The sequence below is a fragment of the Brachyhypopomus gauderio genome, chromosome 17, assembly GCF_052324685.1.
Source record: "Brachyhypopomus gauderio isolate BG-103 chromosome 17, BGAUD_0.2, whole genome shotgun sequence".
NCBI lineage: Eukaryota > Metazoa > Chordata > Actinopteri > Gymnotiformes > Hypopomidae > Brachyhypopomus > Brachyhypopomus gauderio.
Genome location: NC_135227.1, coordinates 116,031 through 141,094, shown reverse-complemented (window position 1 = coordinate 141,094; position 25,064 = coordinate 116,031). Strand labels below are relative to the sequence as shown.

General features: G+C 41.8%; 1 protein-coding gene, 1 long non-coding RNA gene and 1 pseudogene across 2 annotated transcripts; all 3 read left to right on the top strand.

The window, feature by feature from the left end:
- Positions 1-168: 168 nt before the first annotated feature.
- On the top strand, positions 169-5,030 carry LOC143481102 (ADP-ribosylation factor-like protein 13B). The gene is made up of 7 exons (XM_076979048.1): positions 169-187; positions 313-562; positions 983-1,088; positions 1,231-1,433; positions 1,518-3,374; positions 3,498-3,674; positions 3,820-5,030. Exons 1-5 carry the CDS (start codon positions 169-171, stop codon positions 1,660-1,662), a joined length of 723 nt encoding a protein of 240 aa, XP_076835163.1. The 3' UTR covers positions 1,663-3,374; positions 3,498-3,674; positions 3,820-5,030.
- Positions 3,850-10,975, top strand: LOC143481100 (ADP-ribosylation factor-like protein 13B; annotated as a pseudogene).
- A 5,449-nt stretch (positions 10,976-16,424) lies between these two features.
- Positions 16,425-20,170, top strand: LOC143480920 (uncharacterized). The gene is made up of 3 exons (XR_013121914.1): positions 16,425-16,606; positions 17,755-17,794; positions 18,753-20,170. It is a non-coding gene; the product is annotated as an uncharacterized LOC143480920 (long non-coding RNA).
- Positions 20,171-25,064: the final 4,894 nt, after the last annotated feature.

Below are 25,064 nucleotides of genomic sequence, written 5' to 3'. Positions count from 1 at the left end.
GAGTGAAAGCTAGATTAAAAGGTTTAGTGAGATGGCGAGCTGCTGTAGCTGGCTGAAAAGGTGGCGTAAGCCTGCAAGGTAAGTCAGTGTATTTTGATTATAAACTGTCCATAAATTGCTGATATCTGAATTGTACTTTTAATCTGCACGACCACGGACGCTAATGAGATGAGCAGTAAAGCTCTGGGTAAAGGCTGAAACTCTCCAGTCTCGCTCTCGGAGTCGGTACAAGTTCAGCTCGCTCCAAGGTTAAAGCTACTGCGGGTCGCTAAGCGCACCGTAGTCTCACAGTAACGCATGTCTCTCCCTCAGAGAACCCAGTCAATGTGGCCCCCACGGTGGGCTTCTCCAAGGTGGACCTGAAACGAGGCAAGTTCCAGGTGACCATCTTCGACCTCGGCGGTGGGAAGCGCATCCGCGGCATCTGGGAGAACTACTACTCAGAGTCGCACGGCGTGGTGTTCGTGGTGGACTCCAGCGACATCCAGAGGATCCATGAGACCAGAGCCACCATGGCCGAGGTCCTCCGACACCCTCGAATCGCCGGCAAGCCCGTGCTAGTGTGAGTGGCACATCTCTCGTTACATCTCACACGCGTCTCACGCACGTCTTGTTTCCCGGACCTCCTCGCAGCCTTCAGAGCACCCCTGCACTTCAACACCATAGTTCCTACAACGTCACTGTGAGAAGCACACACCTTAGATCATCCACATGACATCTCCTGTCATAGATGATTCTCCAGCGTGATATTGTGGTAACAGACATCACGAGACACAACATCGCAGACGGCAGACACCATGAGGATGTATTGGTTGTCCGGTGTTGTTTGTGTTTTGTCCGTGTTAGGCACATACACGCACACACACACACTTCAGTGCTCTGAAGTGCAGACCTTGAGTCATGTGTTTGTGAGAGCTTTCACTTGGCGTACACACAGAGCTCACTCTATACCCCCCCCCCCCCCCCCCCCCCCCCCCCCCAGACTGGCCAATAAGCAGGACCAGGAAGGAGCATTGCCTGAAGCCGACATCATTGAGAGCCTATCACTGGAAAAGCTGGTCAATGAGCAAAAATGTCGCTGTCAGCTTGTGAGTATTTATTCAGTGAGCATCTTCACAGCGGGGAGAAACTTGGTAGCCTACAAGGTTTTCCTGGGGGGGGTACAATCCAGCTGTACCTTTGAGAAAACAAGCCAACGAGACGAGGCTGAACTTGTGCTGACCTCACCAGGAGCCGTGCTCGGCGGTGTTGGGCTACGGCCGGACGGTGGACAAGTCCATCAGGAGAGGCCTGAAATGGCTCCTGAGCAACATCGCCGAGGACTACGAGGCGATCGCCGAGCGCGTGCAGAGGGACACGGCCAAGCAGCGGGCCTGGGAGGAGCAAGACAGGAAGGAGCGAGCAGAACGAGTGAGGAAAATACGGGAGGAGAGGTCAGGAAACCGTGTGTGTGAGAGAGACAGTACTGTTTTGGTTCTGGTGAAATATATATTTTGAAGGGTTTACTCTTCCTGTAGGGACAGAAAAGAGCGTGAGGAGGCGGAGCAGGAAGAGAGGCGAGTGGAGGAGAAGAAGGAGGAGGAGGAGGGTGCCAACATGCCCAGCCCCATCCAGCCAATAAACAGTGTTGTTCATGAGGCAGGTTTCCCTCCCAGCCAATGAGGTGTTTAATGTGCCTCAATGTTCCTCTTAATCAGACCGCTGTTCAAACTTCAGTTAATTTAGTAAATTATTTCAGAAGGACAATAAGGAGGATAAGGAGACGGGAAAGGGAGAGGACGCCCTGCATTTGCACTTTAGTCCTGAAGGATTAGTGGCCAGGTTGTTGGAGGGCAGTGTTAGTGTTTAGCATTCGGTGACACTAAATTAGCAGTAGGCAGCAAGCTTTATCACCGATTTTGGAGTACTCTTTACGTTGGGGTTGTGGTTTGAGCTGTATACGCAATCAAGGGAAGGACTCTTAGGGTATAGCTGCAACTGGGATTAACTAATATTTAATATTTAACTAATATTAACTAATATTTGACCCAGTTCACTCTCACCATAAAACAACTTACACCAGGAAACAGTAGAACATTGGCCAATAGTGAGAGTGCACCAGTTTTGGAAAGATATTTACTATGAATTTCAAAGTTTTCCATGTCAAGAAAGTTCACCAAGTTCACTGCACAGCTAGTGAAAGGTAAGAAATAACCTGTAGTTCTCCCCAACAGAGGGAGCTTTGTGTTTAGTATGTGTGCACACATACCAACTTAAACTGCTTCCAAGGTGGAGGCCATGTTTCCAACATTGAAAGAGAAAGACACACTCACTATACCACATATCATGTCTATAGTGTAGCCTACATAAGAAGAATTTTCTCTGAACTTGGTAGTAGTTTTCAGTAATCAGACAGATTTTTTTCAGAACAAAATGGTCTCTCGGAAACTCGCAAAATGAACCAGAAGGATCCCTAACAGAACACGAAGACCCCAGCGCAGGACCACTCGAAGACAGTACCGAGGCCCAGCCGACGCAGACACGGGCCCGACCGACTGAGAATTTGTTCCAAGAGAACGGGAGGGTCGCAGATCCCTGGGGCACTGGACAGGATCCAGGGCAACGGACACCGGACTGGCAGGCACAGACTCAGCTAAACCGGAACCCAATGGAGACTCCGAAGAGGGGCCATGGGGAACAAAACTAACACCAGATGAACACACAAAAACAGATAACAATATACACAAAACAACAGACATATGCACCGGCACCCAATACGTAAGCACACAAGGCATAGACAAACACATAGGAACAGAAACGTAATGTTTACACACTTCCCGAACAACAGGAACCAGTACAGGCAAAGACATCATAACAGGCACAGGGACTAAAACATAACCTGGAACAGGAGCAAGGAGTAAGGGCATAGTCCTACAGTCAAAGCTGTTTAAAAGATCAAAAATAGAAAGGACACTTCCAGAAGGCTCTTCTGTGGTCGAATTTGTAACAGAAGTACCGCATAGGGGCTCTTGGTAAGCTGGATGAACAGGAACCGACTCCATCTGAGTGTCAGGCAGAATGGCCTCCGGGACAGACTGGGAGTCAGGCAGAATGGCCTCCGGGACAGACTGGGAGTCAGGCAGCGGACACTCCGGGACAGACTGGGAGTCAGGCAGCGGACACTCCGGGACAGACTGAGAGTCAGGCAGCGGACACTCCGGGACAGACTGGGAGTCAGTAAATTCTTTTGAAATACATTTGGAATTTTCAAAAGAATACTGGTAATGGCAACCAAGCTTAAACAAAATATCAGTTTCAATCTTGAGTCAGATATCAACACACAGATTCAAGACTTTTCAACAAGAACATTGACATTTTACCTATCAAAAGCAATGGTAATCTTTCTCATGTTACTTCTCATGTAGATTAACATTTTAAAGTGTAACAGCATAAAATGGATGTTCATTGATGTACAGTGAATTAAGATAAAAACTGTGATGTTTAATGTGTTGTTTCAGAACACTAAGAAGCGTACTTCTACAGCTGTATACGGCCTAGGAAAGAACATATCACCTTCAAAGCGGCTTAGGGATTATTTGGTGGATGGAGTTTCAACATTTACAAGTGAAGGCCCCAAGTCTGAAGCCACAGAGAAAACTCCTCAGATGAAGCCAGACACCTCCTTTAAAACTGAGGTAAATTCAGATGTAGGTGAACAATTGTGATAAATGGTTCTAAAGCCTCAAGCCTGAACTGTAGTAGCAGGTTAGAAATATGCCCTCCATTTTGTGCAGGTAGTGAATGATCGATGAAAATAACTTTTTTATTGTCTTGATTTAGCCTGCAAAGAGGAGGAAGAGGGAGACTGAGATGCTGGAGAGTCTGGGAAAGCCCTCAGAGTTTGTGGAGGAGTGCTATATGAACAACGCTGCTATTCTTCCACACCTCTGTTCACTCCCAACCACTGCTCACTCATCCAACACAGCCATGAGCTCCATCTGTGGCCAGCTGAGCAGAGACGATCCCTTGATGATCCACGGCCACAGTGTGCAGGGGTACCAAGACATCTACCACCGTGTCGTGGATCCCATGCTCAGGACTCCCTCCGGACAGCCTCGGCCCTACAGCTTGGATCTGGGCCGCAGGATTAAGCAGCGCCTGTGGGAGGTGCTGTACTGTCCCAGTCAACAAGAGGAAGTGCAGCCTGATTGACAGCTCCGTGTTTCTGAGACCTTCTCCACACCTACTCTAAAAAGCTTCGCGCCACATGTTGAAGTGGACATCAGTGGAGAGCCCATGCCGCGACAGCCTAAGAAGAAAAGGCCAAGACACTAACATCATTATTATTATTATTATATTACACTTACTATAATATTTACTATTACTTCTACATTTCTATAATGATTAACTTCATATTTTACAATTAGATATTCTGTATTTGTCACGGTACGCCGGCCCCCTACCGGTCGCCTCCGTCCACAGTGGCAGTTGTTGTTGTTGTGGTGTTTGTCCCTGAGGTGGGCGGAGCCCGCGATCCGTCTCACCTGAAGGTGATCTAATGTATGTTTTGTGTTCTGTGTTTCAGCTCCTGGACTGCAGGGGGTGTGTCCCTGCCTTCCTGCCCCTTCATGTTTTGTGTGCTGCCGCTGTGTGCCAGTCGCATCCGTCCACAGCGGCAGTTGTCGTTGTTGTGGTGTTTGTCCCTCAGGTGGGCGGAGCCCGCGATCCGTCTCACCTGAGGGTGATCTAATGTATGTTTTGTGTTCTGTGTTTCAGGTGCTGGACTGCAGGGGGTGTGTCCCTGCCTTCCTGCCCCTTCATGTTTTGTGTGCTGCCGCTGTGTGCCACACACCTAGTGTAGGTGGACACCAAGGTATTTGTAGGACCAAGTGTGAGAGTGTGCTTATGTGTGCGCGTGTGTGTGTGTGTGTGTGTCTCAGTCATACAACTTCCTAAAGCATTGATGTTATGTGTCCTGCCAAAGGACTTCTCTTTAAACAGAATTATGAAGAGAAGAAATATTGTTTCAACAGAAACATGTCAGAACTGTTCCAAAGAGCAACAGTGATTTACTTATTTATAATTTTTTTCTATCTTATGTAAATGTTTGAAAAAAAATTTAAATGGTTTATATAATTGGGATGGGTTCAAGGGTTTATATCAAAATGTTTGTCCTAAAAAAAATTATAAAATGCATATATGAAAGTATAAAATGTTTTTGTTTATTCCAAAATGAATCCCACTGATCATAACTTGTCACTGAAGAGTGTAGGAAGGTTACAAAAACTGGACCTCGACCAAGTATGCAATGTAATCGGTTTCTTTTCACAGAATAAAAGTTACTAAACGACTCTTGTATCGCTTAGCGGCTACCGAGACGTGTGAGGTGTTGGGCCTGACATCCACACACTGTCCACTAGGGGCGCTACTGCCGATATGGACGGTCGTGCCAGCGGGACAGAACGTATGAAATCACATGCAGCCATAGCAGCCAGAGAACGCGGGGTAAACAGCAACCAAAGCGTCTTGTTTTGATTCTAAAGTTAGCTAGCGCTATCTTTAACGATCGTGAATCGACCAAGTTTAAAACCAACAGCTTTATTTCTATATCAAAACCAACTGCTTTATTTCTATAAATATATCCTTGGGTATATAGAAAGGCGCTATATAAGTTGAAGATTCATTCATTCATTCATTCATTCAATACCAACTGCTTTATTTCTAGATTCGTTTTACTGTTTATGTAAAAAACAAATCTGTAATTCTGTAAATATCTGTAATTACCTTTCTTTTTTTAATATCTGTGTTTAAATTGTATTTAGTTTGACTGTTAGTTAAGACTGTTAGTTAAGATCGTGTTTTGGAGGGTATAAGCAGCCTGCAGCATAACGGGACACAGACACGGTGTCGTTCCCTGCCTGTCACTCACCTAACCTCAGTTAGATACTTGACCATTTAGGTTTTCAGAGTGAAAGCTAGATTAAAAGGTTTAGTGAGATGGCGAGCTGCTGTAGCTGGCTGAAAAGGTGGCGTAAGCCTGCAAGGTAAGTCAGTGTATTTTGATTATAAACTGTCCATAAATTGCTGATATCTGAATTGTACTTTTAATCTGCACGACCACGGACGCTAATGAGATGAGCAGTAAAGCTCTGGGTAAAGGCTGAAACTCTCCAGTCTCGCTCTCGGAGTCGGTACAAGTTCAGCTCGCTCCAAGGTTAAAGCTACTGCGGGTCGCTAAGCGCACCGTAGTCTCACAGTAACGCATGTCTCTCCCTCAGAGAACCCAGTCAATGTGGCCCCCACGGTGGGCTTCTCCAAGGTGGACCTGAAACGAGGCAAGTTCCAGGTGACCATCTTCGACCTCGGCGGTGGGAAGCGCATCCGCGGCATCTGGGAGAACTACTACTCAGAGTCGCACGGCGTGGTGTTCGTGGTGGACTCCAGCGACATCCAGAGGATCCATGAGACCAGAGCCACCATGGCCGAGGTCCTCCGACACCCTCGAATCGCCGGCAAGCCCGTGCTAGTGTGAGTGGCACATCTCTCGTTACATCTCACACGCGTCTCACGCACGTCTTGTTTCCCGGACCTCCTCGCAGCCTTCAGAGCACCCCTGCACTTCAACACCATAGTTCCTACAACGTCACTGTGAGAAGCACACACCTTAGATCATCCACATGACATCTCCTGTCATAGATGATTCTCCAGCGTGATATTGTGGTAACAGACATCACGAGACACAACATCGCAGACGGCAGACACCATGAGGATGTATTGGTTGTCCGGTGTTGTTTGTGTTTTGTCCGTGTTAGGCACATACACGCACACACACACACTTCAGTGCTCTGAAGTGCAGACCTTGAGTCATGTGTTTGTGAGAGCTTTCACTTGGCGTACACACAGAGCTCACTCTATACCCCCCCCCCCCCCCCCCCCCCCCCCCCCCAGACTGGCCAATAAGCAGGACCAGGAAGGAGCATTGCCTGAAGCCGACATCATTGAGAGCCTATCACTGGAAAAGCTGGTCAATGAGCAAAAATGTCGCTGTCAGCTTGTGAGTATTTATTCAGTGAGCATCTTCACAGCGGGGAGAAACTTGGTAGCCTACAAGGTTTTCCTGGGGGGGGTACAATCCAGCTGTACCTTTGAGAAAACAAGCCAACGAGACGAGGCTGAACTTGTGCTGACCTCACCAGGAGCCGTGCTCGGCGGTGTTGGGCTACGGCCGGACGGTGGACAAGTCCATCAGGAGAGGCCTGAAATGGCTCCTGAGCAACATCGCCGAGGACTACGAGGCGATCGCCGAGCGCGTGCAGAGGGACACGGCCAAGCAGCGGGCCTGGGAGGAGCAAGACAGGAAGGAGCGAGCAGAACGAGTGAGGAAAATACGGGAGGAGAGGTCAGGAAACCGTGTGTGTGAGAGAGACAGTACTGTTTTGGTTCTGGTGAAATATATATTTTGAAGGGTTTACTCTTCCTGTAGGGACAGAAAAGAGCGTGAGGAGGCGGAGCAGGAAGAGAGGCGAGTGGAGGAGAAGAAGGAGGAGGAGGAGGGTGCCAACATGCCCAGCCCCATCCAGCCAATAAACAGTGTTGTTCATGAGGCAGGTTTCCCTCCCAGCCAATGAGGTGTTTAATGTGCCTCAATGTTCCTCTTAATCAGACCGCTGTTCAAACTTCAGTTAATTTAGTAAATTATTTCAGAAGGACAATAAGGAGGATAAGGAGACGGGAAAGGGAGAGGACGCCCTGCATTTGCACTTTAGTCCTGAAGGATTAGTGGCCAGGTTGTTGGAGGGCAGTGTTAGTGTTTAGCATTCGGTGACACTAAATTAGCAGTAGGCAGCAAGCTTTATCACCGATTTTGGAGTACTCTTTACGTTGGGGTTGTGGTTTGAGCTGTATACGCAATCAAGGGAAGGACTCTTAGGGTATAGCTGCAACTGGGATTAACTAATATTTAATATTTAACTAATATTAACTAATATTTGACCCAGTTCACTCTCACCATAAAACAACTTACACCAGGAAACAGTAGAACATTGGCCAATAGTGAGAGTGCACCAGTTTTGGAAAGATATTTACTATGAATTTCAAAGTTTTCCATGTCAAGAAAGTTCACCAAGTTCACTGCACAGCTAGTGAAAGGTAAGAAATAACCTGTAGTTCTCCCCAACAGAGGGAGCTTTGTGTTTAGTATGTGTGCACACATACCAACTTAAACTGCTTCCAAGGTGGAGGCCATGTTTCCAACATTGAAAGAGAAAGACACACTCACTATACCACATATCATGTCTATAGTGTAGCCTACATAAGAAGAATTTTCTCTGAACTTGGTAGTAGTTTTCAGTAATCAGACAGATTTTTTTCAGAACAAAATGGTCTCTCGGAAACTCGCAAAATGAACCAGAAGGATCCCTAACAGAACACGAAGACCCCAGCGCAGGACCACTCGAAGACAGTACCGAGGCCCAGCCGACGCAGACACGGGCCCGACCGACTGAGAATTTGTTCCAAGAGAACGGGAGGGTCGCAGATCCCTGGGGCACTGGACAGGATCCAGGGCAACGGACACCGGACTGGCAGGCACAGACTCAGCTAAACCGGAACCCAATGGAGACTCCGAAGAGGGGCCATGGGGAACAAAACTAACACCAGATGAACACACAAAAACAGATAACAATATACACAAAACAACAGACATATGCACCGGCACCCAATACGTAAGCACACAAGGCATAGACAAACACATAGGAACAGAAACGTAATGTTTACACACTTCCCGAACAACAGGAACCAGTACAGGCAAAGACATCATAACAGGCACAGGGACTAAAACATAACCTGGAACAGGAGCAAGGAGTAAGGGCATAGTCCTACAGTCAAAGCTGTTTAAAAGATCAAAAATAGAAAGGACACTTCCAGAAGGCTCTTCTGTGGTCGAATTTGTAACAGAAGTACCGCATAGGGGCTCTTGGTAAGCTGGATGAACAGGAACCGACTCCATCTGAGTGTCAGGCAGAATGGCCTCCGGGACAGACTGGGAGTCAGGCAGAATGGCCTCCGGGACAGACTGGGAGTCAGGCAGCGGACACTCCGGGACAGACTGGGAGTCAGGCAGCGGACACTCCGGGACAGACTGAGAGTCAGGCAGCGGACACTCCGGGACAGACTGGGAGTCAGTAAATTCTTTTGAAATACATTTGGAATTTTCAAAAGAATACTGGTAATGGCAACCAAGCTTAAACAAAATATCAGTTTCAATCTTGAGTCAGATATCAACACACAGATTCAAGACTTTTCAACAAGAACATTGACATTTTACCTATCAAAAGCAATGGTAATCTTTCTCATGTTACTTCTCATGTAGATTAACATTTTAAAGTGTAACAGCATAAAATGGATGTTCATTGATGTACAGTGAATTAAGATAAAAACTGTGATGTTTAATGTGTTGTTTCAGAACACTAAGAAGCGTACTTCTACAGCTGTATACGGCCTAGGAAAGAACATATCACCTTCAAAGCGGCTTAGGGATTATTTGGTGGATGGAGTTTCAACATTTACAAGTGAAGGCCCCAAGTCTGAAGCCACAGAGAAAACTCCTCAGATGAAGCCAGACACCTCCTTTAAAACTGAGGTAAATTCAGATGTAGGTGAACAATTGTGATAAATGGTTCTAAAGCCTCAAGCCTGAACTGTAGTAGCAGGTTAGAAATATGCCCTCCATTTTGTGCAGGTAGTGAATGATCGATGAAAATAACTTTTTTATTGTCTTGATTTAGCCTGCAAAGAGGAGGAAGAGGGAGACTGAGATGCTGGAGAGTCTGGGAAAGCCCTCAGAGTTTGTGGAGGAGTGCTATATGAACAACGCTGCTATTCTTCCACACCTCTGTTCACTCCCAACCACTGCTCACTCATCCAACACAGCCATGAGCTCCATCTGTGGCCAGCTGAGCAGAGACGATCCCTTGATGATCCACGGCCACAGTGTGCAGGGGTACCAAGACATCTACCACCGTGTCGTGGATCCCATGCTCAGGACTCCCTCCGGACAGCCTCGGCCCTACAGCTTGGATCTGGGCCGCAGGATTAAGCAGCGCCTGTGGGAGGTGCTGTACTGTCCCAGTCAACAAGAGGAAGTGCAGCCTGATTGACAGCTCCGTGTTTCTGAGACCTTCTCCACACCTACTCTAAAAAGCTTCGCGCCACATGTTGAAGTGGACATCAGTGGAGAGCCCATGCCGCGACAGCCTAAGAAGAAAAGGCCAAGACACTAACATCATTATTATTATTATTATATTACACTTACTATAATATTTACTATTACTTCTACATTTCTATAATGATTAACTTCATATTTTACAATTAGATATTCTGTATTTGTCACGGTACGCCGGCCCCCTACCGGTCGCCTCCGTCCACAGTGGCAGTTGTTGTTGTTGTGGTGTTTGTCCCTGAGGTGGGCGGAGCCCGCGATCCGTCTCACCTGAAGGTGATCTAATGTATGTTTTGTGTTCTGTGTTTCAGCTCCTGGACTGCAGGGGGTGTGTCCCTGCCTTCCTGCCCCTTCATGTTTTGTGTGCTGCCGCTGTGTGCCAGTCGCATCCGTCCACAGCGGCAGTTGTCGTTGTTGTGGTGTTTGTCCCTCAGGTGGGCGGAGCCCGCGATCCGTCTCACCTGAGGGTGATCTAATGTATGTTTTGTGTTCTGTGTTTCAGGTGCTGGACTGCAGGGGGTGTGTCCCTGCCTTCCTGCCCCTTCATGTTTTGTGTGCTGCCGCTGTGTGCCACACACCTAGTGTAGGTGGACACCAAGGTATTTGTAGGACCAAGTGTGAGAGTGTGCTTATGTGTGCGCGTGTGTGTGTGTGTGTGTGTCTCAGTCATACAACTTCCTAAAGCATTGATGTTATGTGTCCTGCCAAAGGACTTCTCTTTAAACAGAATTATGAAGAGAAGAAATATTGTTTCAACAGAAACATGTCAGAACTGTTCCAAAGAGCAACAGTGATTTACTTATTTATAATTTTTTTCTATCTTATGTAAATGTTTGAAAAAAAATTTAAATGGTTTATATAATTGGGATGGGTTCAAGGGTTTATATCAAAATGTTTGTCCTAAAAAAAATTATAAAATGCATATATGAAAGTATAAAATGTTTTTGTTTATTCCAAAATGAATCCCACTGATCATAACTTGTCACTGAAGAGTGTAGGAAGGTTACAAAAACTGGACCTCGACCAAGTATGCAATGTAATCGGTTTCTTTTCACAGAATAAAAGTTACTAAACGACTCTTGTATCGCTTAGCGGCTACCGAGACGTGTGAGGTGTTGGGCCTGACATCCACACACTGTCCACTAGGGGCGCTACTGCCGATATGGACGGTCGTGCCAGCGGGACAGAACGTATGAAATCACATGCAGCCATAGCAGCCAGAGAACGCGGGGTAAACAGCAACCAAAGCGTCTTGTTTTGATTCTAAAGTTAGCTAGCGCTATCTTTAACGATCGTGAATCGACCAAGTTTAAAACCAACAGCTTTATTTCTATATCAAAACCAACTGCTTTATTTCTATAAATATATCCTTGGGTATATAGAAAGGCGCTATATAAGTTGAAGATTCATTCATTCATTCATTCATTCAATACCAACTGCTTTATTTCTAGATTCGTTTTACTGTTTATGTAAAAAACAAATCTGTAATTCTGTAAATATCTGTAATTACCTTTCTTTTTTTAATATCTGTGTTTAAATTGTATTTAGTTTGACTGTTAGTTAAGACTGTTAGTTAAGATCGTGTTTTGGAGGGTATAAGCAGCCTGCAGCATAACGGGACACAGACACGGTGTCGTTCCCTGCCTGTCACTCACCTAACCTCAGTTAGATACTTGACCATTTAGGTTTTCAGAGTGAAAGCTAGATTAAAAGGTTTAGTGAGATGGCGAGCTGCTGTAGCTGGCTGAAAAGGTGGCGTAAGCCTGCAAGGTAAGTCAGTGTATTTTGATTATAAACTGTCCATAAATTGCTGATATCTGAATTGTACTTTTAATCTGCACGACCACGGACGCTAATGAGATGAGCAGTAAAGCTCTGGGTAAAGGCTGAAACTCTCCAGTCTCGCTCTCGGAGTCGGTACAAGTTCAGCTCGCTCCAAGGTTAAAGCTACTGCGGGTCGCTAAGCGCACCGTAGTCTCACAGTAACGCATGTCTCTCCCTCAGAGAACCCAGTCAATGTGGCCCCCACGGTGGGCTTCTCCAAGGTGGACCTGAAACGAGGCAAGTTCCAGGTGACCATCTTCGACCTCGGCGGTGGGAAGCGCATCCGCGGCATCTGGGAGAACTACTACTCAGAGTCGCACGGCGTGGTGTTCGTGGTGGACTCCAGCGACATCCAGAGGATCCATGAGACCAGAGCCACCATGGCCGAGGTCCTCCGACACCCTCGAATCGCCGGCAAGCCCGTGCTAGTGTGAGTGGCACATCTCTCGTTACATCTCACACGCGTCTCACGCACGTCTCGTTTCCCGGACCTCCTCGCAGCCTTCAGAGCACCCCTGCACTTCAACACCATAGTTCCTACAACGTCACTGTGAGAAGCACACACCTTAGATCATCCACATGACATCTCCTGTCATAGATGGTTCTCCAGCGTGATATTGTGGTAACAGACATCACGAGACACAACATCGCAGACGGCAGACACCATGAGGATGTATTGGTTGTCCGGTGTTGTTTGTGTTTTGTCCGTGTTAGGCACATACACGCACACACACACACTTCAGTGCTCTGAAGTGCAGACCTTGAGTCATGTGTTTGTGAGAGCTTTCACTTGGCGTACACACAGAGCTCACTCTATACCCCCCCCCCCCCCCCCCCCCCCCCAGACTGGCCAATAAGCAGGACCAGGAAGGAGCATTGCCTGAAGCCGACATCATTGAGAGCCTATCACTGGAAAAGCTGGTCAATGAGCAAAAATGTCGCTGTCAGCTTGTGAGTATTTATTCAGTGAGCATCTTCACAGCGGGGAGAAACTTGGTAGCCTACAAGGTTTTCCTGGGGGGGGTACAATCCAGCTGTACCTTTGAGAAAACAAGCCAACGAGACGAGGCTGAACTTGTGCTGACCTCACCAGGAGCCGTGCTCGGCGGTGTTGGGCTACGGCCGGACGGTGGACAAGTCCATCAGGAGAGGCCTGAAATGGCTCCTGAGCAACATCGCCGAGGACTACGAGGCGATCTCTGAGCGTGTGCAGAGGGACACGGCCAAGCAGCGGGCCTGGGAGGAGCAAGACAGGAAGGAGCGAGCAGAACGAGTGCGGCAAATACGGGAGGAGAGGTCAGGAAACCGTGTGTGTGAGAGAGACAGTACTGTTTTGGTTCTGGTGAAATATATATTTTGAAGGGTTTACTCTTCCTGTAGGGACAGAAAAGAGCGTGAGGAGGCGGAGCAGGAAGAGAGGCGAGTGGAGGAGAAGAAGGAGGAGGAGGAGGGTGCCAACATGCCCAGCCCCATCCAGCCAATAAACAGTGTTGTTCATGAGGCAGGTTTCCCTCCCAGCCAATGAGGTGTTTAATGTGCCTCAATGTTCCTCTTAATCAGACCGCTGTTCAAACTTCAGTTAATTTAGTAAATTATTTCAGAAGGACAATAAGGAGGATAAGGAGACGGGAAAGGAAGAGGACGCCCTGCATTTGCACTTTAGTCCTGAAGGATTAGTGGCCAGGTTGTTGGAGGGCAGTGTTAGTGTTTAGCATTCGGTGACACTAAATTAGCAGTAGGCAGCAAGCTTTATCACCGATTTTGGAGTACTCTTTACGTTGGGGTTGTGGTTTGAGCTGTATACGCAATCAAGGGAAGGACTCTTAGGGTATAGCTGCAACTGGGATTAACTAATATTTAATATTTAACTAATATTAACTAATATTTGACCCAGTTCACTCTCACCATAAAACAACTTACACCAGGAAACAGTAGAACATTGGCCAATAGTGAGAGTGCACCAGTTTTGGAAAGATATTTACTATGAATTTCAAAGTTTTCCATGTCAAGAAAGTTCACCAAGTTCACTGCACAGCTAGTGAAAGGTAAGAAATAACCTGTAGTTCTCCCCAACAGAGGGAGCTTTGTGTTTAGTATGTGTGCACACATACCAACTTAAACTGCTTCCAAGGTGGAGGCCATGTTTCCAACATTGAAAGAGAAAGACACACTCACTATACCACATATCATGTCTATAGTGTAGCCTACATAAGAAGAATTTTCTCTGAACTTGGTAGTAGTTTTCAGTAATCAGACAGATTTTTTTCAGAACAAAATGGTCTCTCGGAAATACTGTCAAGTCTAACTTAGTGACGGCAATATGGATTTAAATTGATATTGCAATAAATGTCAATACATCACAATTTGTTCTCAAACAACTTAATGACTGAGGGTTAACTGTATATTGTGTCATGTTATAAAATGTTACCTTACTGACCAAAAACATACATTTTCTCACAATACCAGTAAACCTTAAAGGGAACCCCAGCTGGTAACACTTGTAAGCCTTAATATGCTGTAATTAATCTAAATTATTAAGACATGTTGTAAAAAATCACAAAAGCAGCAGATTTATTTACAAATCAACGCTTTTATTAGAAATATTTGACATATGGGCGCAGCCATGTTTTCTGACGTGCAATGTCTGCTGGGTAGATGAGGTCAAATGGTTGCAGTGCGCTAAACTTGACTGCGGTTGAAAGGAGTTTTTTTTTTTTTTTTTAATTAAACCAACACAACATTACAAAAACAAATAAAGACGTACATGAGTTAACGACCATTTCACATTTACATACATTTCTAAATGAACTATTTTAAATAATTCCTCCTTAAAGTCAAGTTATAAACACTTTATCAAACTACCATAAATATTAGTCAAGTAACTTAACTTAGCAATATTAGAAATAATAAAAAAAATAAAAACAGAAACAAAACTTCAACAACAACCTGGGCTTAAATCAGTTTAAATTCTGAAATAAACAAAAAGTTTAATTGCAGGGGCTGTATTAACTTTTCTTAAGGATTTACAAAATAATGTGAACAGATATTCAGTTTCTTTCAGTATCTTTCCAGGAAAAAGGACTTAGTTGAACAGACTTAGAGATTAACCAATTGTGCACTTCTTTCCAAAATCTTTGTGAAACCTCACATTCAAAAAATAAATGTTCAGTTGATTCCACTGATGATTTACAAAATTGACAATTCTCTTAAATAAATTCCTGTGAAGGATATATTTCATTAAAAATTTTAAAGTGAACTTCTTTAACCTTAGGAACCTTTATTTTTTAAATAAATAAATCAATTGCTTTTATTCCTCCATCTTCATAATTTTTGATCATGTCTGCTTTTCTGATATAATGATGTTTATTTTTCCAGATAAAATTGAAAATTAGGGTATTTATTTCTTTTATGGTTTTTTTTTTAGAAAGGGGTAAAGAGTAAGTGGGGTATATTAGTCTCGAAATAAATTCAGATTTTGTCAATAGTGATCTTCCAAATAGCGTTAAATCTCTTTGCAACCAATTATTTAAGATTCTTCTGGATTTTTCAATTGGCTTCTGAATGTTATTATTATAACTAGATTTAGAATCTTTAGACACCCATATACCCAAGTATCTAACTTCTTTTTTCACTGGGATGTTATACAACGTATTTTCTGAACTGTCATGAATACTTAAAAGTTCAGATTTATTAAGGTTAAGAATTAGACCTGAAGCCTGGGAGAATGACTTCACTACCTGAAGAGCAACTGGTATTTGTTCCTTATTTTTCAAAAACAGTGTTGTGTCATCTGCTAATTGACCAATAATAATTTGTTTTTCATCTATTGTAATGCCTTCAATTTGAGAATTTTTTCATTGTATGGACAATAATTCAGTGACAGTAATAAATAACAGTGGAGACAAACTGCAACCTTGTCTTATACCTCTTCCTATATTAAACCTTGGGCCTGTTCCTTCATGGAGGGAAACACAACTATTGATGTATGTGTGTAACATCTTAATTATATCTAGAAGATGTTCTCCAAATCCAAAATATTTTAGTGTATTGTAAATGAAGGGATGTTCAAGTGAATCAAATGCTTTCTGAAAGTCAAGGAATAAAATATAAGAATTGTCTTCTACACTCTAAAAAATATTCCAGTGGCTTTGTAAATATCTCAATAATAAACAGCTATACTGCATTTAAAAAATCTCTGAAAATAATTTAAGCGATTGTTTGAGTTGGACAAGTAAAAAAAAAAACCTAAATCTCCAACAGTTAAATTTGTCCTCAATTTACATCTTCTATTTAAGTTTATTTGAAGAAAATAAGTTAGTAGTTGACTAACTGATTAGATTTTTAGAACATGCTTAATATTTTTGGTAGATTCCAAATAAAATAGTTAAGATAGGAGTAATTTAACTGATCAGTTTTAAATACTACAATTATTATTTACTACAAATCAATATTTAATTTTCTTCTATAAGAACTGAAGAAATTGAGTAAGTTAACTTAAATATCATCACGTGGACACCATTAACAAAAAAGTGCGGGAAAAGACCAGTGCCTCCTGGGAAATCTGCTGAGGAGCACCGCCTATTGGTAAGTAGTCAGCTAGCAGCTGTTAATGTTGTTTTTCCAGGTAATTGTGACATCTGCATTTACAACTTTAACTTACGGTTACTGAGTATCCTGGGGTATTACTTTCTGCGGTACAAGCTCTAAAGCTACCGCTCTGTTTATTTTACTCTACTCTGGCGTAAAGTCGGTAATAAATGCCGTTAAAAGGCATGTCTCAGTGCGGTGAATTAACAGAGCTAAAATTATTCTAGCAGTTAAGTGAGCTTAATCGTCCTTCTGGTTGGCTAACTAATAACTACTAGCTAACGTTACCGGTGAGCTAGCTAGCTAGCATACTTAGTAAACTGACTGAGAACTAGCCTTAGCAGCGAGCTATCTAGCTAGTAACATTAGTCACTATAATTATATTTTCAGCAATATGATTTTCTATGTGTAATGTAACTAACTAGCTAACAAACTAGCTACCGCGTGCATTAGCAGTATGGCATCTCTTTTAAGATGGGTTATGTCCAAATCAGAAAATGTTTTTATTTATAGAGGAGATAGCTAGCTAATGTTTTACAGTGCCCCCAACCAACCCCACTCTGTAACATTTTAAATAAAATGATAAACAATGAATGTAGTTAGTGGTTACATATTTTATTTTTAAATCTTAATCTGGTCTTGGTCTCTGTCTTGATGCATTTTTTAAATAAAATCTTTATACTACAGTTGACTCCCAACTATCACTTCTATGTGTAATTTACTGAGGAACTTAAATTAAGCTTGGTGGTGGTCAATTGACTAACAATGTTTAACGGTAGTGTTTTGAAAAAAAATTAATCATGCTAATATCGCATAATTGTGCTTAATTGTGACTGCACATGTTACCTTAGGAAGAATGGCATTACATTTTAGTTTTACTGAGAGAGGATGCATTACTGATACCTGCCACATGTCCTGTCTAGCTAGGAAATGTTAAACTGACTTTTATAGCTAATGATTTCAGCAACTGTTGTGGAACTGTTTTGTCACATATATGACATTGTATATACGTTCTTAAGGAGAAAGCCACACAATAGGTTGTCCAACCTATTGTTTTCAATGAAACATTTCATTTCTATTGTTAAAATTTCCCCCCACTTGTCAAGCATATTTTAAAATGTCCTATTTTTGTTTTACATCACCAGTAGCATTTAAGAAGAGAAGCTGAAGGATTAAACAAAGGAGGTACGTTGTCCATTTATTAATGTGCTCCTGGATGATAAAATAGGTAAATGTTGAATGTAAAAATTTACTGAATGCATTTTGAACCAAGCCTGTTCAGCACACATCCAAATTTCTGAATCCCAAAATTAAGAACTTAATATTAAAGGAGAATTCCGGTGTGAAATGGACTTTGGGTGTAGTAAAACATGATAAAAAGTACTAACCTTTGTTGAATAGCCCATCTCTTTTCTCCCGCCGCTTTCAGAGGTCCAGCAATTTTGTACATACAGGCTTTAGAATGGGTGAAACCTGGCATTTCTTGCTTATGCAGATAAATAGCGTTTTACACCGTTATCCACACCTCATTAGTAGAATCCAGAGAGCACTGGCATTTAAAACGAGGCATTAAGAACATTAAAAGTGCACAAGCAGTTTATTAAAACCACCGTTTACATTCTGTAACTTGGCTAAATCTCTGGGTGCCACCATCTTAAAGTAAAGATGTGATCAGCACAGTGACGGACACGCAACTCAGCGTGTACTTTAGCATGAGCTCCATTTTGTGCTCTTCACTCTACTGAACTCGTCTTTACTTTAAGATAGCGGCACAAAACTGCTGGATCTCAGAAAGCTGTGGGAGAAGGGGGCTATTCAACAAAGGTTAGTACTCTTTCTCATGTTTTACTGCACCCACATTTACTTTTACACTGGAGTTCTCCTTTAGCTCGACCTGTGGAAATACACTGTAGTACCTAAATTATTTTCTTTTCTCATACATTTTCAAAATAAGCATTCTATTTTTTTTTTGTTAAAACATGTATCGATAAAGGTACAAATATATACTATTCATGCTGATATGCAAAGTACCTTTTTAGGTGAACAATTGGACTTTAAAGATCTGAGTGTATGTCGGTGTCCCTGTCTTGTAACATGCATACTACGAGTGAGCTCTAACAAAATGTTTTTTCAATGTCTGCAGAACCCTGCTGATGCTTCTGTCAGTATACAAGAAGAGCTGGCAGAGGAGATGATGAAGATTTACCTGCTGCGGAATCAAGAGTCATTGGAAGAATCAGCTGATGTAGGCATTGTGATTGAGGGCACCACGGTCTTAGCAGATCCTGTTGCTACTTGTTGGGACTGACCTATGCCTTGGATCTTAGATACCCCAAGAATCTCAAATACAGTTTTGAGTTTTTCCAAAAAGTACTGCTGGAGCTGGATTCTGGAAACCCTTCAACCAAAGTTCAAAGACTCAAAAACTACCTGCATGTGTAGCTTCAAAGTACTGATCGCAAAGATGTTTTGCCGTTGGGATTTTCAATTGGCTGTGTACTACTGAGTGAAGGGATGACTTCTCATTAAATGCAGGTGGAGATTTCCAGAGTTTTTGAATCTGTCTGTGATTTGACAATGTTTTAAGACTGTTTTCAATTTTAAAGATGAGTTCTAGTTTTACACCGGAGTTACTTTATATTAAATGTTATGTTTTATTAGTCTAATCAATTTTGAGGTTTTTATTAATCCCAAACAGCCTCTGTTCACAGCTGTTGTGTGGAGTCTTAAATAGAAGGACTCATTTTTGTTGGTGTATTGTTTGAGATGGCAAAGTTAAAACCAGCTCACTAGAGTTTGCTACATATTCCATACATACATTTACTGCATGTTGCATTTTTTTAATAGTTATTTTTACCTAACACTTCAATTAGATCTACTCAATTGTTTTAAATAGTTTTAAGTAAGGATTCTATTTCTTTTCAGTCAATATTTTATTCTGTAGAGCTTAATGTGATTACTCATATCTACTTAATTTTTTCACTTTTACTCAACTCAGATAGTATATGTAAATGATTTCACAGCTTTAAATTTTACTCAATTTTACTCAAGTGTGAAAATGTTTAACCAAAAAAATTAAGTACATTACCGTTTTACTTTTTAGAATGTACTAGATCACTGTAATCTATAAGATCCAAAACCAATCTGATATTGTTATGAATAGATCTACCTTTCATGAATCCTGATTGTGAATTGCTAATTAATTTTGAAAGACCTACTTTTAACCTGGATGCCAGTACCATTGTAAAGAGTTTGTAGTCTGTATTGAGAAGAGTAATAGGCCTTAAGTTATTTAACATTCTTTTGTCTTTTTCTGGTTTAGGGATAAGTTTTATTAGACCTTGTTTCATCATTGTCATCAATTCCTTTTTATTAATACTTTCTATAATTGCATCAAATAGTAAAATTTTTATCTCCTCCCAGAAATGCTTGTAGAAGTTAGCAGTTAATCCATCAGGACCAGGTGAACGATCCGATGCAATTTTAGTGATGACTTTATCTAATTCGGCTAATTTTAGGTCTTCTTCACAAATATTTTTGAAATTGTCGTCAATTTTTGGACTCTTATCCTCTATTGTTTTTAGATTATTTAATATATATATATAATCTATAGATATATAATATAATATATAATTTTATAATACAATAATATTATATAATATAATATATAATATAATACATAATCAATATATATATATATATATATATATATATATATATATATATATATATATATAGATTATTGTTTATATAGATTATATAAGTATTTAGAATATTGTTCATTATAAGAAGGGGAGTAAATATTACTGTAAAAACTGTATACTTCTTTGGATATTGTTTTTGAGTCTGTACATTCCTCCCCATTAATTAATAAACAAGTAATTGCATTTTTTTCTTGTCTTTGTTTTTCTAGCCTACTGAAAAATGATGAATTTTTTTCTCCCTCTTCTAGCCACTTTGCCCGTGATCTGACAAATGCACCTCTGGCATTAAAATTGGTCTAATTCAGTTTGTATATTAGAGATTTGTATTTTATCTTCTTCTGACCAAATACATTTAGAATAATAATTGAGCAAGGTTTTAACCAAATTGTTTTCCTTTTCCCTTTTTTCCATTTCTAGATTTTTACTAAAAGCAATAGATAATTTCCTTATTGAGAATTTTAAAAATTCCCATTTTTGTATTCGAGATAAGTTTGCATTATTATTCAAATCTATAATCAGTTATTTAATTTTACAGCAATATGCATCATTTTTTAAGAGGGATGTGTTGAATTTCCAATATTCCTTCCTTCCCTTGAAGAGAGTTTGATCAGACAGGATCAGGCTTATTAAGCAGTGGTCACTAAGGGGGCTTACAGAAATATTAGTAGTGACTTTGGATTGCATTAAATTGTACACCATTGGATGATAATGTTTTGATTACAATGTCCCCAGCTACAAAGAGTGTGAAAAACCTGAAAGCATTTCTTACCTACTGATGTTTTACTAGTCAGGTCATGTGCAGAAAGCTGATGTTTTTTCTCCTTTGCCAAACCTTACAAAAAATGTAATAAATATATATTTTTACTTTATCACGCATGGTTATTTGGTTTGGTGAATATGCATGTAATCTTCAGTGTTACACAGTACCTGTGAGTAGAGTATCTGTGGGAGAGTGGGTGACCCATATAGTTGGTCCTTCTTCAGGTGCCAGTCTGGGGTCTAATCAAGACAAAACCAGGCAGGTGCATCAAACTTACTCTTACAAGTTACAAGTTTTGTAAAGTTTATTATGTCCCAGTACATATCACCTCAGGATTGTTTTTGCCAAAAAAAAATTAGAGATAAAAGCTATCACAAATAATTAAAGTTAAATACAATTAATTTAAATAGAACAAAAATTCAATAATGAAATGTTAGAAATAAATTTATAGAGGAAAACACATTATTAAAATTAAATGTAGACATTTAAATAAAACGTTTGACATAAAAGATATAGGCTCATTCCCATGTCTCAACCCCATACCCCAACCAGTTTCCTCTCCTGGCTGCTCTATGTCTTGTCTTGCCATGACCCTGGCCATTTCTGGCTGTCCCTGTCCAAGCTGTCGACCCCAATCCTGCCCGTTGTGTGTTCCCCTATTCCTGTTAGGTTCTGGTCCCCCTGATCGTTTGACTCCATCTCAGCCCCTCTGTATCCCTAACCCATTTGGGTCAGAGCATGCAGATTCAAGAATGTTAGTCCATGAGTCAGAATGCTCTGAGAGGAGCACACAATTATACCAGTATTCTAACATTTAATTAGCATGAAGTTTACTGTAGTTCTAATAAAAATTATATTTTATAGCTTCACACCTTGAACCAACGGCTTCCATATCCTCAAACCCACAGTGGTTCAGCCATGGGTGACGGACTGTTTTAACGTCAGCAAAGACTCTCGGTCGTAAGAGATGGCTGTGGTTGGTGCAAACCTTGATGTGATCATCTGCAGATAACCAGAAGAATTTGGCTTTTTCATGTGTAAAATGTTGGAGGATGATAGGCCTTTACTTCATTGTGTGCTAGTTAGATTTACTTGTGCTTTAGGAAAGTGTAATTGTGAGATACTTCTACTCACTACACTAATCAAACCTTGCTGGCTCAACACCAAAAACCTATAGGAAAAACTGAAGATGTTGGCATTATCATTATTTTGATCACTTCAAAACTGACCTCTTAATCACTGGTGTACCGTTATTCCTTCAGAATGCCTAAGGTGTTGATAGCTGTGCAAACTAGTCTAAACAGCGTAGCTAGGCCAAAAACGGTCAATACCTCACAATCCGCACCTAAGTGTGCCTGACCAGACAGGCACGCTAAGTACAGGTTTAAGCAGAGATGCTAGGTGAGGGAGAGCAGTTATGACTGACACACAGAGGTGGGTAGAGTATTCAACAATTTTACTCAAGTAAAAGTACAGTTACTTGAACCAAATGTTACTCAAGTAAAAGTAAAAGTATGCATCCCAAAAATTTACTTGAGTAAAAGTAAAAAAGTACTTTGATTAAAAGCTACTCAAGTAGTGAGTAAATGCATGAGTACTGTCTCGTGTCAGTAAATTACATCATGGGAAATTGAATTACGGGAAACAATGACTTTTAATGATAACAAAAATTATTTATTATAAATAAATATTATATATATAAATTATTTATTATAACTAATATGTATTTTTGTTTGTTACTAATTAATAGGCCTGTGTAACTTTAATGTGTTCCACAAAGGCACTAACTGATAAGACTGTCAGCCAATACGTGTAGCTGTCACGGTGAGGGGGCCGGGTCGCCACCAGAGGGCGCGCATCCCGGCCAGCAGCCGATCCCAGCACACACCCCCGCGCACCACTCCCACAGTCCCAATCACCAGTATACTGAACACCTGTTTCTTATTTACTTTGCTCTTCTTAAGCCCGCAGGTCGTCTGGTCCAGTGCTGCACATTGCCGCTACATGAGCGTCTCTGGTCTCTGCGTGTCCGTCACTGCGTTCCCTACCTGCGTGCGCACCACGAGCTTTACCTTGCATCACCTGCAGTGCGTGCTTTAGGAGCCTTACTAGTGTGCGCTACGAGCTTTACCTTGCATCACTTATAGTGTGTGCGCTAGGAGCTTTACTGGTGTGCGCTACAAGCTTTACCTTGCATCACTTGCAGTGTGTGCGCTAAGAGCTTTACTGGTTTGGTTGCCATGGACAATAAACATCCTTCTGTTCAACCCCCGTCTCCGGTTGCCTCTGTCCCGACGCCTCCGGCGTCACAGTAGCTACAACTTGACACCAACTGAATCAATTTGTAGCAAACTTAATCATCATATATTGCTAGTGTGTACAATCAGTGTGAGAACTGGTTTTTAGTATTGCACTGTGTTACATTTAATAATTACATCATACAAACGTTATGCCTCAGAGATATAGCATTACACAAAATTATACATACAGCAAACTTATCGCATCGTGTTTCCTCATATTTGATGTTGAGTTCTTGTAGGCTGAAATGTCCACACGTTTACAGACACAATTGGCAGCGCCAAAGTTGCAAACTCTCACGCATTGAGCGTGAGACACGCATTTGACCGTCTTCACACGCTTACACCCCACACATCCGATTTCTCACGCCGAAAAAAAAAATCTAGTTTATTTACCTCTGATCCATATTTATGATTCAATGAGTTACTAGTTCGCTCTGGCACCAACCACTGGCGATCGATCGATCGCGATATAACACTTAATTTGTATCCATTTTACACCCCCCCCCCCGTCAACATTTTACGTTCACCACCCAAACCCCCACCCCCCACCCCGGTTTAAATCTCACTAAAAGTGATCTTGAAAACTTGGCAACCCTGCAGCGCATTATATAGCTGTCCTTTTACACGTTTGTAATATAAACATTGGCTGTATGTGAGGTCAGGGATGTTCGGTAGGTTTTTCTGTCACTTTCTTGCTACGGTGGAGAAAGTTTGCGTATGTGATCACGTGATTGACCGGCTTCATTTGATTGGTCACTCATACTTGGGTGACGAGACGTTGGTCAGTCTTCTCACTGAAAAGACTAATTATTTACAAAACAAAAGTAACGGTAGCGCGTGGCACAAATCCGATTGTAACGGAGTAAAAGTCGCGTTTTTCTCACCACATATTTACTCAAGTAAAAATCTTTCATATTAAAACTACTCCAACAAGTACATTTTTGTCCAAAAAGCTACTTGAGTAAATGTAACGGAGTAAATGTAACGCGTTCCTACCCACCTCTGCTGACACAGTCCCCAAATGACCGGGGCCAATTTGGTTTTTTCAAGCGGCCAAAATCCCTAGAACTGGAGACTGCTGTCAGGCTAATATTTATTGGCAAAACCCAAGTACATTAATATATGAAGTCTGCTGCTCTGACCTCAATTAACATCAACCATACTCCAATGAAAAAGTCTTTGTACTTCAGGATAAGCCCTCATATTTGTATGGACAACTCGATCTAGTGAAATGTTTATAATTTTTAACTGTTAGAAAGCTTGACTTTTGATTTTGTTACAACTGCCTTGAAGGGCTGCAGCAACAGAAAACTTGAAAAATGTTGAACACATTCAAGTTGATTTATGAGAAATCCTATAGTTTTTCAGTTCTCAAGTAGTAGTCAGTGACTATTTGTAGGTTCTCTGTATTGTGAAGGTTCTATATGGAAATGTGATGCAGAGGACTGACAGAAATTGGTAGAAAATAATTAAAACTGCAAACTTTGTACAGATCCTTGGTACAGACATCTTGAAAACTGAAGACTAGCAAAGCAACAGCTTTTGGAGAAGATTTACAAAAGCATAAATTTAACCAGCAAAAATACCATCATAGCAGCTAATGCACAGTGAAGCAGCACGCACATAGCTGTTTTTTTTTTCCTTTTTTCTTTATCCCCAAAGGGGGGGGGGCATCAGACCTCACTCTATAC

Excerpts from the sequence above, each read along its gene's own strand:
- LOC143481102 (XM_076979048.1), top strand. Across the intron at positions 1,089-1,230 it reads AAAAATGTCGCTGTCAGCTT|GAGCCGTGCTCGGCGGTGTT; the intron begins GTGAGTATTTAT and ends TGACCTCACCAG. Across the intron at positions 1,434-1,517 it reads AGGAAAATACGGGAGGAGAG|GGACAGAAAAGAGCGTGAGG; the intron begins GTCAGGAAACCG and ends CTCTTCCTGTAG.